This window comes from Littorina saxatilis, linkage group LG17 (genome assembly GCF_037325665.1).
Source record: "Littorina saxatilis isolate snail1 linkage group LG17, US_GU_Lsax_2.0, whole genome shotgun sequence".
Lineage (NCBI taxonomy): Eukaryota > Metazoa > Mollusca > Gastropoda > Littorinimorpha > Littorinidae > Littorina > Littorina saxatilis.
The window spans coordinates 69,155,036-69,170,408 of NC_090261.1; the positions used below are offsets into that span (position 1 = coordinate 69,155,036).

Sequence of the window (15,373 nt, forward strand, 5' to 3'; positions counted from 1 at the left end):
TTAGGTCCCCTGAAGGTTAAGACCATTAGTACAGTGAAGACACACCCCTCCCGCTTCCATCACCTTCTTCAGACCGCCTGTACATGTTTCTTGACATCAAGACTTTTCCCCTTTTCAGGCCCGTTTTTGTCTATTGTTTGGTCTTATGGTCTATTGTTTGGTCTTATTGTCTATTGTTTGGTCTTATTGTCTATTGTTTGGTCTTATTGTCTATTGTTTGGTCTCATTGTCTATTGTTTGGTCTTATTGTCTATTGTTTGGTCTTATTGTCTATTGTTTGGTCTCATTGTCTATTGTTTGGTCTTATTGTCTATTGTTTGGTCTCATTGTCTATTGTTTGGTCTTATTGTCTATTGTTTGGTCTCATTGTCTATTGTTTGGTCTTATTGTCTATTGTTTGGTCTCATTGTCTATTGTTTGGTCTCATTGTCTATTGTTTGGTCTTATTGTCTATTGTTTGGTCTCATTGTCTATTGTTTGGTCTTATTGTCTATTGTTTGGTCTCATTGTCTATTGTTTGGTCTTATTGTCTATTGTTTGGTCTCATTGTCTATTGTTTGGTCTTATTGTCTATTGTTTGGTCTTATTGTCTATTGTTTGGTCTTATTGTCTATTGTTTGGTCTTATTGTCTATTGTTTGGTCTTATTGTCTATTGTTTGGTCTTATTGTCTATTGTTTGGTCTCATTGTCTATTGTTTGGTCTCATTGTCTATTGTTTGGTCTTATTGTCTATTGTTTGGTCTCATTGTCTATTGTTTGGTCTTATTGTCTATTGTTTGGTCTCATTGTCTATTGTTTGGTCTTAAGAAGGGGGTTCCACTGTACCTCAGCTTACATGCACACACAACTCTGCCCAGCCCTGGATTACAAAAAATAATAATTTTAGAATATGTTGTTAAGCCGCCGTACTTATATAGATGTGACTTGTTTGTGGAAGAAAGCTCGGATATATTAAAAAATATGTCAATAAACAACAACACCAAAAGTTGAACTGGCAAAAATGTGTTATTAACAAAACAGAAATCAATCATTCCTTATTCCTCTATATGGCTTTAATTGTTTTCATTAATTCATTTAGTAACCGTTTACACCAATGTTGATGATTACTTCTAGCTGTAAAATAGCTTCAGAAGAAAATGGTATCACACCAAGTACTCCTTCTATCACACTTAAATGAAGTGAAATATTAAGTTCTTAAACAGAAAATCACATCAAAGAAGAAATGTATTACAAAAACAACCTTTTGTATCTTAATATAACCAGAAATGAAAGTTGAACTCTTTTTTAAACAAAATTGAAGTTGTAAAAATTAATTGGCACATACATAACAGTGATCAAATGTATAATGTACGCCTCCAGCTTACGCTTAGAGCAAAATGTGTACACAACACACACAATAATTGTCTACCGTAACAGAAAAATTAGCAACAACAAACAACTAACAGAATAAGCAAACAAGCAAGCTAGTATGTGGACAATGCAAGAATTTTAAATGTAAACTTGAAATAGGAATGCGCAATTCGTCCGATTGGTTCGTCCCTTTGAACAAAATACTAAATTCACAATCTTAATACAAAATTGTACATGTAACAGAATCAGAAAAAGAACCTGATAAGATAAAATTGAATCGATTAGTTTCTGACATGCAAATAACAATAATGACAATTGATCGCGATGACAATTTGTTCTTTCATGATACAAATGATCGATTCCGGAAAATACAACACAATAAAATAGACAACAGTAACAGGTACAAAATTTGTTCCTAGTGGGTTAGCACCAATAATAGATAGATACATTTTGTATTCGACCCATTTAACATCCTCCTTCACAACCAAAGTGTGTGTTTTAGTTAAGAAATGCACAAAGCGTTTCCCAACATACACAAACACAGAAAAGTGATGAGAAAACACAAAACAAACCAAAACCCAAATAATCGTCAAATCACACGAAACGTAAAAAGATACCCTAGCTAATTTGTGCAACATCCTTGTAAAGTGTATTTTCAGTTAGGACTTTTTTCCCTCCAACATTATCATCATCAGAGCAATTAAGTTCCCTTTGACTGTAACAGGAAATGTCCATACTTCTTCCATTCCAAGTGCTCAGACATTTTATGCTAGAATTATAAGTGCTACCTAGCTGACTCATAAACAGAAAGATACAGGTATAAAAAAAAGTCTTTATAACACATTGTTTTTATTATGCAAGGTTATATAATCACAGGAAGAAAGACTTGAATATTGCATAATTAGTTTTGTTCAACTCTCTTGCACAAACATGTGGTTTTTGGACTTAATGCTACAGGTCAGAGGCTAATCACTCCTACCATTTTATACCATCTTTTCTTTTCAATCAAAAAGCCTGACTGAAGACTAAACCGTAAGTTTAAACTTCAATTAATAAATCTTTATTTATTTGATTTTGGGAGGTATAGGGATCACACACAACATTATCAATTGTAAAAAAAAAAATCAAGAATATTATGCACTGCTTGTCTTGTGTTCCATTTCAAATACAAATCATTGCAAGTTGGTCTGCTCAAGTGAAAGAAAAAACAACACATAGGAAACGTGCATGTAAATGCCAAAATAAGAAGCCCGAAATACATCCCAAGAATTTGTCAAATACCAACTAATTTCTCTGAAGAAAACAAAAACACAACAACAACACAGAATTAAACTGGCCCTTAATTTCTAACTGTACAATACACTATTTTTCGATCAACTGAAAATCAGTTTTCACAGCGTTCAAATGTCATGGATCAAATATAAAGTAGAACCTAGCTGAAACAATCTGTGCAGCTTGCAGGTGTGTTTGTACACTGCATGCACACAGGCAAATTTCCATCTTGTACATTTTCGAGAACCTCTGATAAAGCTCAGTTTGACTAAGCATTGAAGCCACGTGCGCAGGTTCGAACAACTAATTTTGATGGAGGAAAATGTCACACATGTACATGGCAATTTTTACTGTGACTGCATGTTGTCCAACCACTCGATCTTCCAACAGCTTCACTTTTCTGAAGCTGATGGCTTCTGTTGGGCTCTCAACATTTAGCTGGTTCAATCACTTTATTAACGTGGTAATGATAAAGTGCAAGGCTCATTGCCACAGCAACCAAAAGTATGGCGATATACAATACCTTGATGATGCAAATAAATATAAAAATCAGATCTGTGAGACAGGTGAGTTCACAATTCACCACAACAGTTGGTTTTATCACTTCCAATCAACAAGAGATAGAAACAATGTTTTGAATTCTAATGTCATGATCAATGTTGTTCCCTGAAGGAGCCATAATATAACTGTAACTTACAAAAACAAAATCACAAGAGGGTAACGAAGCAAGAACAGAAACCACGGCTATACTATGTGGTAGGTACGTAATCCAACTTTGCTATGAGAAACGAGACATTAGTTCTGAAACAGGTCAACAGGTGTGCACAGATTGCTCACCTTAACACCCTCAAAAGAGATATGAGCAACTCGAAACATAAACAGTTAATTTGATCAAAAGTAAGAAAACAAAAATACATGTATTCTGTGGGCTGATACACTGACGCTTGTCTTGAAGAAGATACAGCAAATCACATCTAAACATCTTTATCTAAATAAATCCCTGCGCCTTGAATATGTGCGCGATATAAATTGCATAAAAATTTAAAAATAAAATAAAATAAAATAAAAATAAATCCCTGCGCTTAGAACTGTACCCACGGAATACGCGCGATATAAGCCTCATATTGATTGATTGATCTCTGGACGCTTTCCGAAAATGAAACTGTTTTCTAGTCTCATGCAGGCACAATTCTAAACGGAAAATAACATTCCGAGTGTTTCTGGGTCTAATTCAGGTTTTCAACAGTTGGTCAGTAAATTGTCCAATGGCTATATGACACATTCATCTCGAAAACTGATTGCAAGAAAAGACAGAATATTGTGCATAGTTTCAGTAACAAGTTTTGGATGGAATGTGACTGCAAAATAAGATTCCATTTCACTGCTAAAAGGCACAATATATTGGACGCAATAAATTGAACGTGCCCAGCTCAACAAAGGAGAAAGAAGGCCGACATCAACTGCTGGCTGAAAACACATCTGGCAACTTGAAAAAGTGTCCACCTCATCAAAATATTTCATAATTTACTGTCCTGCCATCCTATATATTTCAACTTTGGGCATTGTTCTATACGGTGCAGGTACATGTCTTAATGACTGCCTACTAAAATATATACTAGTTAAGCATAATGTTAGTAGTTAACTGAAGCTGCTAAATTTATCCTGCCTACGTTGAGGTATATGTACATTACTGTATAAACTTGGAACACACGCCCAGTGCACGCTAACTTACCAACCAATAGTGTACACAAATATGTACAACAGAACAAGCTTCACACGCTCGCTGTAGCAAAAATATATTTCAACCAACATGAAACTGTCAGTATTCATTGCAAAATAACCAAAGTTATGTCCTTTTTAGACAAGAAACTGTCCATTTCAACATAACCAAATGCATCAAAAGTCAATGAACAAAATGACTCTTCCATCCAGATTACACATGCGTAGCTCTCTCTTTGTCCTTCTTTGATTCTTTGTGGTGATCTTTGTCCTTCTTTTTCTTCAGGAAGCCGAAGACCCCGTGACCCTTCTTTTTTTCGTGCTTGTCGTCTAAACTGGCGTCGGAGACAGGACGACCTCCGGTTGCTGACGCTCCAGATGTTGACCTCTTGATTGACCCTTGGGAGTCATCTGCTCTGTGATCTGCGGACAAAATTTAAATCACTGGTCAGTGTGAGTGTGTGTGAGTGTGTGTGTGAGTGTGTGTGTGTGCGTGTGTGTGTGTGTGTGTGTGTGTGTACATTGCGTGCGTGTGTCTGTGTGTGTACATGTGTGTGTGTGTGTGTGTGTGTGTGTGCATGTATACATGTTTTTGTGCTCTTCTTCGCAATTCCTACCCAATTCAAAGTGTACATGTATCATATGAAAATGTTAACAAAATTCTCTGGTAATATGCCTTTTAAAATCTGAAAACAATGGAAATGAAACCGGCGGTCAGTCAGACCTGCATGGCAGTTGATATTTCATTCAACACATTTCTTTAACATTTAATCATAATGTAATTAATTGATTTGACTGCATGGTTAATAGACAATGCTCGGAAATACCTCTGTCCGGTTTGTATGAGTCATTTCAAGAGTTCGTCTATTAATGTGAGGGGTTCTGAGAGAGTCAGGGGTTGTACTTGTACTTGGAGAGTGATGGATATATACAACTTTAGAAAATGGAGAGTGCAATCACCCACAACTCACCTCTGTCGAAATCACCGCTGACTGCGCTGCTGATAGCGCTGTCATCAAACGAGGACGTCCTGAAGCCAGCATCTTCGTCTACTGCTATGACAAACCAAACAACACCATCTTTAAATCCTGTTACCTCCCTGATAGGTATTTGAAGAGCAGAAACACAGACACAAACAGAAATGGGTCACACACACACACACACACACACACACACACACACACACACACACACACACACACACACACACACACACACACACACACACACAGGGTAAGCTTGAGAGACAGAGAGAGAGAGAGAGCACTAGCGAGTCAGATTAAACAAAGAAGATGAAACATACAGAGACAGTTGGCCAGATGAAAGAGATAATGACGGAACAGAGAAATATAAATCAGAGAGAGTGGGTCAAATGAAAACTGAGTGCTGAAACAGAGAGTTGTGAAACAGAGCGAGCAAGTCAGATGAAATCGATAGTGATGAAACAGAGAAGGATTAACCAAAGAGAGCGTGTCAGATGAAACAGAGAGGGATGAAACAGAGCAAGCAACTGAGATGAAACGGTGAAACAGAGAGGGGTGAAACATGCAGAGATCGACGAGAGCGAGTCAGATGAAACAGTGGCAAAAAAGGGCATGTAACACACACAGACAAAACTCACAAGAATAATTTGAAGGGGTGCTAGCCGTCCTGTCATGACCAGCCCACGGGGCGTCAGTCGCGTCCTCTCTGGGCGAGGAGTTGGCTCTGGGGGTGGAGGTTGCAGAGGGAACCCTGGGTGCGTCCCCCCCACCTACCTCCCCCCTCCTCTCTCCCTCCTGACTCAGTCGGTTCTCCACCAGCGGAGCCATGCGGCCCTGGGGAGTATCAGGGGGAAGGGTATTGGAGGGGGGAGGAGGGGGGCTCTGCTCTCGCTGAGGACTCTCGGACCCTCCACGGCTGGAATGGTCCGACGGCTCCATTGCTGTTTTGTGAAAGAGACAGCGAGAGTTTGGGTTACAGAGACTGATTTTACTTAGCTTCAGCAGTATTTACAGTTTAAAGTGATGTGTTTTTTATGTCTACTGCAGAGTTAATTTCCAAAAGAGTGTACAGTGGAACCTCAATTATAAGACCCCCCCCCCCTACCCCCAAATGTAAGACCCCCCCCCTACCCCCAAATGTAAGACCCCCCTACCCCCAAATGTAAGACCCCCCCTACCCCCAAATGTAAGACCCCCCCTACCCCCAAATGTAAGACCCCCCTACCCCCTACCCCCAAATGTAAGACCCCCCTACCCCCTACCCCCAAATGTAAGACCCCCCTACCCCCAAATGTAAGAACCCCCCCTACCCCCAAATGTAAGACCCCCCCCCTACCCCCAAATGTAAGACCCCCCCCTACCCCCAAAAGGAAGACCCCCCTACCCCCAAATGTAAGACCCCCCCTACCCCCAAATGTAAGACCCCACCCTACCCCCAAATGTAAGAACCCCCCCCTACCCCCAAATGTAAGACCCCCCCCCCTACCCCCAAATGTAAGACCCCCCCTACCCCCAAATGTAAGACCCCCCTACCCCCAAATGTAAGACCCCCCCCTACCCCCAAATGTAAGACCCCCCTACCCCCAAATGTAAGACCCCCCCCTACCCCCAAATGTAAGACCCCCCTACCCCCAAATGTAAGACCCCACCCTACCCCCAAATGTAAGACCCCCCCTACCCCCAAAAGTAAGACCCCCCCTACCCCCTAATGTAAGACCCCCCCCCCTACCCCCTAATGTAAGACTTCCCCCATTTTTAAGACCTTGCTTTAATTTAAACATTTTCTTTTCATAACCTAGCTGTGTAAATCTGCTTCCATTTTGAGACTCCCTCCCTCCTTGATCACATTTCTGGAGGTTGTAAAACTTGGAGGTTCCACTGTAGCGCACAGTTTATTTCCAATTGGCTGTACATTTTTAATCGCATGACAACTCATACATAGTAAATATTGGAAAGGGTTCAAATCAGAAGACAAGAAGAGAAAATTCCGGAAGACGCTGAACACTTTTTGTTACATTGTCCAAAATTTAAAGAACATAGAACCATTTTATTCAATAGTCTGCCAACGCACGTACGCTCTGGATTGCAAAACACTTTTGTTTGGAAATACTGATTTAACTATATCTTTGAACACGAAAATATTTTCTGCTGTACAAGATTACGTTATGTCAACTGATCGCTTCGGCTGATATTATATTAACAGTGACAGCAATAGATGTAGCAAAGCATTCTCTCTCTCTCTCTCTCTCTCTCTCTCTCTCTCTCTCTCTTTATTTGTATAAAATATTATGAAATATTTTGAAAGAAAAGGGTTGAAGTTATCACTTGTTCGCCATGTCTTGTTATCAGAATGTGTATTGATTATCAGTTTTAGAACGTGTCCATAAGCAGTCTGCTTGTTAACGTTCTTAATGTTGTTACTGTATATAACATGTATACAAGAAATTAATAAAAACACGCTTAAACCAAGAGAAAATTATCGAACCAAAGCTAAAAGGATCTAACACATTCTTGACAATATTTTCTGAAAGCTAGTTTACCAACAATCGACATTTTTACTTTTCTTAACTTCAATTGCATTAACCTTTGCTGGGCTAGACATTTTCATTAAAACCTAAGTACTTAAACGCATGTTAGTGATCAAAGCATCTTGTACAAGCACAATCTTGACTACAAACCCTGAAACAGGAATAACGACAAACTATGACTGTAACCTAACTAAAACATCAGAATCAAAAACCTGCAATGTTACCACAGTTGCTGAGGAAATAAAATACTCATTGAATCCATCACCAGGTTTGAACATATTATTTTACAGAGAAGATTCTACAAACAGTATAACCCAAATAATCAGAAGCTTTTTTCTGCAACCACCTGTCATAATTTTAAACCAGAAAACAGCAGATGGCAGCAAGAAGAAATATGAATTGAAATGAGCGTTGCGTAAAAGAAAACTGCACAGCTTTTTCTTGATCACCTGCAACTCTGCACGTTGTTAATATAGACTGCATCCGAATGCCAAGAATGTAATACCCATGCTTTGCAAGAAGCTCCGAATATCAAGAACTGTTTATTTTACAGAAGCCACACACCAGTCCTTTTCAAGAAAAAAAAGAAAAAAAGGCAACACTTGTCCAGCTCCAGAAGGCTAGGTCCTTCTCACCTTTGCTAGAAGCAATTACGCAAGTCACTTTATACAGTTGACACAAGTCATTTTCTTCATGATTAATACAATATATGTCCAAACTATGGCAGAAGTAAAAGCACCGAGATCCATAATGTAACAGAAAACAAAAATGATGATGCCGGTAAAGCAGATGTTGGTTCTTCCGTGAACGTTAGGACAACAGGTTGTCTATGTACTTTCCAACAACTGGAGTGATAATACATGTACTTCTTTTTATATTTAGTCAAGTTTTGACTAAATATTTTAACATCGAGGGGGAATCGAAACGAGGGTCGTGGTGTATGTGCGTGCGTGTGTGCGTGCGTGCGTGTGTGTGTGTGTGTGTGTGTGTAGAGCGATTCAGACTAAACTACTGGACCGATCTTTATGAAATTTGACATGAGAGTTCCTGGGTATGAAATCCCCGAACGTTTTTTTCATTTTTTTGATAAATGTCTTTGATGACGTCATATCCGGCTTTTCGTGAAAGTTGAGGCGGCACTGTCACGCCCTCATTTTTCAACCAAATTGGTTCAAATTTTGGTCAAGTAATCTTCGACGAAGCCCGGGGTTCGGTATTGCATTTCAGCTTGGTGGCTTAAAAATTAATTAATGACTTTGGTCATTAAAAATCTGAAAATTGTAAAAAAAAATAAAAATTTATAAAACGATCCAAATTTACGTTTATCTTATTCTCCATCATTTGCTGATTCCAAAAACATATAAATATGTTATATTCGGATTAAAAACAAGCTCTGAAAATTAAATATATAAAAATTATTATCAAAATTAAATTGTCCAAATCAATTTAAAAACACTTTCATCTTATTCCTTGTCGGTTCCTGATTCCAAAAACATATAGATATGATATGTTTGGATTAAAAACACGCTCAGAAAGTTAAAACAAAGAGAGGTACAGAAAAGCGTGCTATCCTTCTTAGCGCAACTACTACCCCGCTCTTCTTGTCAATTTCACTGCCTTTGCCATGAGCGGTGGACTGACGATGCTACGAGTATACGGTCTTGCTGAAAAATGGCATTGCGTTCAGTTTCATTCTGTGAGTTCGACAGCTACTTGACTAAATATTGTATTTTCGCCTTACGCGACTTGTTTTAATTTGTTTTTATTACGTTATTGTCTGTATTTCTACTTGTGTCACTTAACACCTGTAATATTTATGTAATTAATTTAACAAATATTTCTGACTCTGCACAGACAGTTCCAGGCTGTTGAATGTTTGTATATATTGAAGTGAAAAGACGCTCCTAAAAGCGTGGACGGATATATATCATGATTTCCAAGATGGTCTGTACAGTTGATCTATAAGAGCATTTAGTCACAACACTGTGTATATGTAAATTCAATTACTACGACAACAACAATGACTTACTGACCATAACAGACCGTAACGTATTATAACAGCAACACGGCAGTCATATATAGGCACTGGTCCGCTAAAAAATTTATTGCCTTCAATTACATTATATAAGTGACATTTCTAGGATGCAAATACAGATATACTATAAAGGTAGAATTGACAATTTAATACACCAAATATGGAAACATCATGACAATATTCTGAGATTTATGTCTGTCAAGTCTGACAAGATCACTGACAATATTACAGGCTGGAGAACAGCTGGGGAGAAAATCTGGGAAAACTGTATAGGGTCTAAGGGCAACGCCCTGGTAGCTAGGGCCCAGGGGAGTGGTCTAGGGTCTAAGGGCAACGCCCTGTTAGCTAGGGCTCAGGGGAGTGGTCTACTCTGGGTCTAAGGGCAACGCCCCGGTAGCTAGAGCCCAGGGGAGTCAAGCACCCTCCCCCCAGAAATGAATTTTTCTGTGGCAACTTAATGGCGTCTCCTAGCAGCATCTAGAACACACTCTTAAATGGACTCTGAAAGATTGCTTCTGGATTATCTTCTTCCAGGTAATTATTTTTCTTGAGCTCATTTTTTTTTCCATATGAGCTTGGGCCAGTTGGGGATGTTAAAAGAGGTCAACTAGCTGGTTCCAGGCTGAGCATGACAGTATTGTGAGCTTTAAGGCTGTCCCTAGTTCAGCCCAAAGCTGTCTTTGCCAAGTCTTTTTACCAACAATTCAGTGCAAAAGCTTCAAGCAAGCTTCGTAAAATAGACTTCGCAAAGTTGACACCACTCAATTAATATTATGTTTTAAGTATAGTAACTTCATATCATAGACAAAAATGAAGTAAACTCCAGACAACTGTATGCACAAATCTACCTAAAGTATGATTTATATTTAATGAATCAATTCAAAAAAATACTTTTGATATCTTATAGCCTGGAAAGAGGAGTCAAAAAGGTCACAATAAAGCTGAAGAGATTGAGTTATAAAAAAAAAGGGTGAGGAAAGGGGAGGAGAGAAAAAGCTAGGTCACTGTAAGATCGGCCATCCTGGATAAAGTTTTTGGAGTGATATGTAGTCAATTTACTTACTGCAACTCAGGACTAACTGAATCTGGTTTAGTAATTCTATCAAGCCGTTTGAAAACAAAAGAGCATTCAGAATTAAAAAAATTCTTTATATTCTTTAAACTTAAAAAAACTTGCGTTGCATTTTGTAGTTTTGGCAATTTGATATTTTCTTACCCTGGAATAATTTACACAAACATTTAGACTGGTTCCTTAGGATTCTTTTTTTTTAGGAATGTTGGGTAAAGAAATGCTGAGCCTGTAATGGGCTCATATCAGGAATTACACTGTAGCACTGGAAATGGTCGTCTGCTTGTAAGTCAAGCAGCCACATGCATAGGCAATGGTTGTCTGTGGGTGGAGGGGAGGGGGGAAGGTGTATTGGGTGAAGGATAAATAGAAACAATGGTAGGTTGTGGCAGGGGTCAGGAAAAGGATTTGCAATCCAAAGCAAGGATGGGGCAGGTCAGAACGCTTGCAGGAATTGTGTGTAACTCCTACGAGCTAGTGTCAAATCCCTCCAGTAATTACATCAGCTATACACAAATTCTCTGACAGTTTCAAAAGAAATCAATCAGCCGATGGATATTCAGTCCCACAGACTGATTCCTGCACATTATGAACACCTTTGGTCTTAATTTCCTTTTTTCTTGTTTACATGTGTGGACATTTTATCTAAATTATACGTCCAAGATACCAGTCACAATGATTATATCACAATTAAAATGTTCATGATAGCAATAAAAGACACTTACTAGGACAATTATCATAGACACATATATTGTATCATAATATCGATAATGATCGATAATGCACACATAATCATGACCATGTTCTGTATAAATGAGCTAGGAATATATACATAGTATTCAAGCACAGTTATCCAACTGTAACCTTTGCATTGCATCGATTCAGCTTCAATTTACACAACATTAACCATGCCTACGATTTCAAAACATGCAACAACTACTGGAGCCGAGGCTGGCTGCTGACTAAAAAAAAAAAAAAGGTAATCCATGTTCTCCCTGTTGAGGTCACTTTGCACTGAATGCAGGTAACTAGGTCGGTCCACAGACACATCTCTACAGTAAGAATGCAGCTACGTCAGGCACATCACAAAACAACTAAAGCTGTCCATGCCGTTGACTGACTGCATGTCAGCGTCAAAACCTCCCAAAGTTTCTGTACATGTCTTAGATTTTAATGATACGGAAAATGCAGTTATTTGTGTCTCTTTACACTAATATCTTTGATAAAAGAGATAAGTGTAAAGAAACAAAAATAATTGCCTTTCCCAGAGCGCACACATTTTTCTTAATTGTTTATAGTTTTCAACTACATACTGAAACGGTCAACAACAACAAAAATTCATCTAGAATTTTTTTTCTCTCCAGGGAATCCACTAACGCATAAATTTCTCACACAGTGTTTGTTCAGTGTATTGACATTGAGTTCTGAAGACAACGTACAGAGTGTTAGGAGGTTCTGAGCCCTTAGTCAGACAAATTCTAAAATGCAGCAAACTACAGCTGTTTCTTTTCTTTTGAGCACTGCTGAGTCCGTCTGCAACTTTTGTCCCCTTTGTGCTCATGTTGCTAAGTTTCACACAATTCTATGTGCTGAGTAGACAGAACAAAAAACACCCCAAAACTAAACTTTGTGTCAATTTTTGGTTTCTTTCTCATTCAAAAGACCCAAATAAATCTACAAATGCAAGACAAAATCTACCATGGTCAAAGAAAACAAGACAACATTTGGAGAGGGGAAAATGGAGGAAAAAAAAGAAAACGAATTAAAAGACTCCAGATCTGAGTGGAAACAAGTTCTTTTTTTAAAACCGTACCCCAAAATGAACAAAAACGGCAGAAATGTGAGAGAAACGTCAGAGTTTTAGGGAAAGCAAGGACACTCTGCCATCTCGTCCCTTTAGGCTAGAAGTGAAGAAAATGAAAGTGAAAACTTCCCAGCACAAAGAGGTTAAAACACAGGTCACCCTCAAGGTCAACGAAGCACACATGAAAATCACACTGTGTTAGACACTGCATCTTTCAAAGCTGGCTTGGCCTATTTACGCAAGCTTCTGTTTTACACACTAAACATTTTCTCTAGTTGGCATAAGTACTGAAAATAAATCACCCCATAATAATTATTAATGAGTGACATATTTATTCAATTCTTCTGATGATTCCTTTCAGTTTGAATATGACTTCACGAATGGTTCCATGAGTGAAGCCCGGGTTCATGATACAAACAATGCTTTCTTCTTCTTTAAAAAAAAAAAAGATGTGATTGCATCCTTCAGATTAGAGATCAAAGTGTCTCTTGAAATGGTACCGTCCTTTTAGGGCTTTTACATTTAAAAACATCTTCATATATATTATTTAATACAGAGGCTTATAGCCAGCTTCCTGCAGACATGTAGCTGCCTTTTATTTATTTCTTTATGACATGTTAAGCTTTCCACCCATCATCTCTCCTATTGTTTGGTCCTTCAGAGCATTTGAAAGTCCAGACCAACAAACAGCTTCATTATTTAAGCATCAAACTTATTTAAAACAGAAAGGGCTTTATCATCCTCTAAACGATCAAAATTGGCTAGCATAAAATAATTTCTTATCCTTCCTGTATATCCTTACCCAAAGCCTAAAGTCCTATACATCCCTACCCAAAGCCCAAACCCATTTCACTTTGCACTACTGACTCTGCAAGAAGCGTTATGGTGAGGGTGACCTGTGTCATTTGCATGTTGGAGTGACAGAAGCACAGCAGCCAATCAAAACCAAGAAACCAGTCACGTGATCATCACCTTCTTCCCCACCCAACGTGTTCGCCTCAAATTCCAAATTGGCAAACATTTGCGGCTCGTCTGGAAGGCAACCAAGTCAGGAAAAAGACAAATGATGATTGTTACATAAAGTGTGAACCTGACAGAACCAGAACAAAGAGTTTCTTGACGTACTGCAACATTCTCAGACAAAATATAATGCAGCAATCCTTTCAAATGAAAGCCTTTGAGTTCGTTGAAAGGCGTGGACAATTATAGCCTTTTTACTCTTTTTGCTTATGCATGGGCTAAAATTTAAAAAAAAGAAGAAAGAAAAACAAATAAAGGCAACGTTGTCCAAAAGCCTAGCTAATGTGAAAACAATAGAATAAGAACACACATTTTTAACAAGCGAAAACACTACAGAACTCTATCATTTAAAAGGATTGCTGACTATCTATTAAAAACTATATTCAATGCCGACCGACTGTTAATACTGTAAAGGGTGCTCCATAATTGCTAACTTTCACTAGAATTGTGCTTTTGTTAGGAGGGTGGTTGGCTGACTCATGGTCTGGCTAGACGGAGTACACTTTTAGAGTCAACATCCCAGTCAAAGGAAACTGGCATGAACTAGTCTATTAATTCAAGTGCACATACCATGACCTTGGCATTCAGTTAAAAGTCCTTGACCCACATTTTCAGTCATTTCTGAAACCATGTTACCCCAGTCTTGAAGTTAAATCTTCCCTCCCCAAGACATCCAAAGCACAGCCCAAAAAAGACAGCAGACACTTTAAAAAAAAAAAAAAAAAGACGAAACACAGACAATTAACATTGAACACAGATTCTTGACCAATTTTGCAAAAAACACAAACAGTAACACACTAAATCACACAACATTTCTGTGCTAAAACATTGGCATAGTATCAGATTACCAACTGAAACAATCACTATGACAGTGGTACCTGTTATATGAGGCCCCTGCAATGAGAGGACGCCGCCAAAGAAAGGACACTTTCTGTCACCCCTTTGTGTATTAACTTCACTAAACTATACCCGCCATGAAAGGCCACCTGCAATGAAGGGACATTTTTGCCTGGTCCCATGGGTGTTCTTTTATCACAGGTACAACTGTATATATATATCATCTAAAAAAAACACTGCGAAAATGTACCTGCGTAGTGCTGGATTTTTCCGTGCCAAGCCTTCATCTCTTCAGGAGAATTAAGCTCCAGGAGGTACTCGGCGCCGTCGCTGAGTTTGAGTCGCAGGACGTTCTGTTTCTTGGTGTAGTCGGACGCAACCTCGCTCACACACCGGTGGATGTTGAGAGGGGGGGCGGCAGCCTGGCTTTCTGTGTAGGCTGTAGGTGCAATAACAAATTAAGATTAAATAAAAATTCTTCCCGACTCTGATCATCATTCTCGCCAGAAACGGAGCAACAGAAACTTTTCGAAGCTAAGTTCAGGCATGGGAATTGTCCGCCGAATGGCGGATTTCCGCCAACATTTTTGTTTGTTCCGCCGGAAAAGCAAAAGTGTCCGCCGAAAAAATAAAGGGGGGAGGCACACAAAAAAAAGCACCGGTTACTTTTGCCTCTGCGCAAAAGCCCGCGAAAACTGTCCGTACTTTGTTCACGCTACCGCCCGCCTCAGTTACTTGAACTTTGAGTGAAACAG

The 15,373-nt window shown here is 38.9% G+C and overlaps 1 protein-coding gene across 4 annotated transcripts in view; it reads right to left on the reverse strand.

The window, feature by feature from the left end:
- Positions 1–15,373, reverse strand: part of LOC138952350 (spectrin beta chain, non-erythrocytic 5-like) — a 281,446-nt gene that overhangs the window by 234 nt on the left and 265,839 nt on the right. For 2 of the 4 annotated variants that reach the window (XM_070324002.1, XM_070324000.1), the window contains 5 exons: positions 14,869–15,057; positions 13,734–13,793; positions 5,964–6,266; positions 5,314–5,397; positions 1–4,765 (listed from right to left, as the gene is read on the reverse strand). The exon at positions 1–4,765 is cut by the window's left edge and continues 234 nt beyond it. In XM_070324002.1, coding sequence (XP_070180103.1) covers positions 4,557–4,765; positions 5,314–5,397; positions 5,964–6,266; positions 13,734–13,793; positions 14,869–15,057 — 845 coding nt within the window. In that variant the 3' untranslated portion in view covers positions 1–4,556. The remainder of the gene's footprint in view (positions 4,766–5,313; positions 5,398–5,963; positions 6,267–13,733; positions 13,794–14,868; positions 15,058–15,373) is intronic. The other 2 variants (XM_070324001.1, XM_070324003.1) reach the window with 2 other exon arrangements.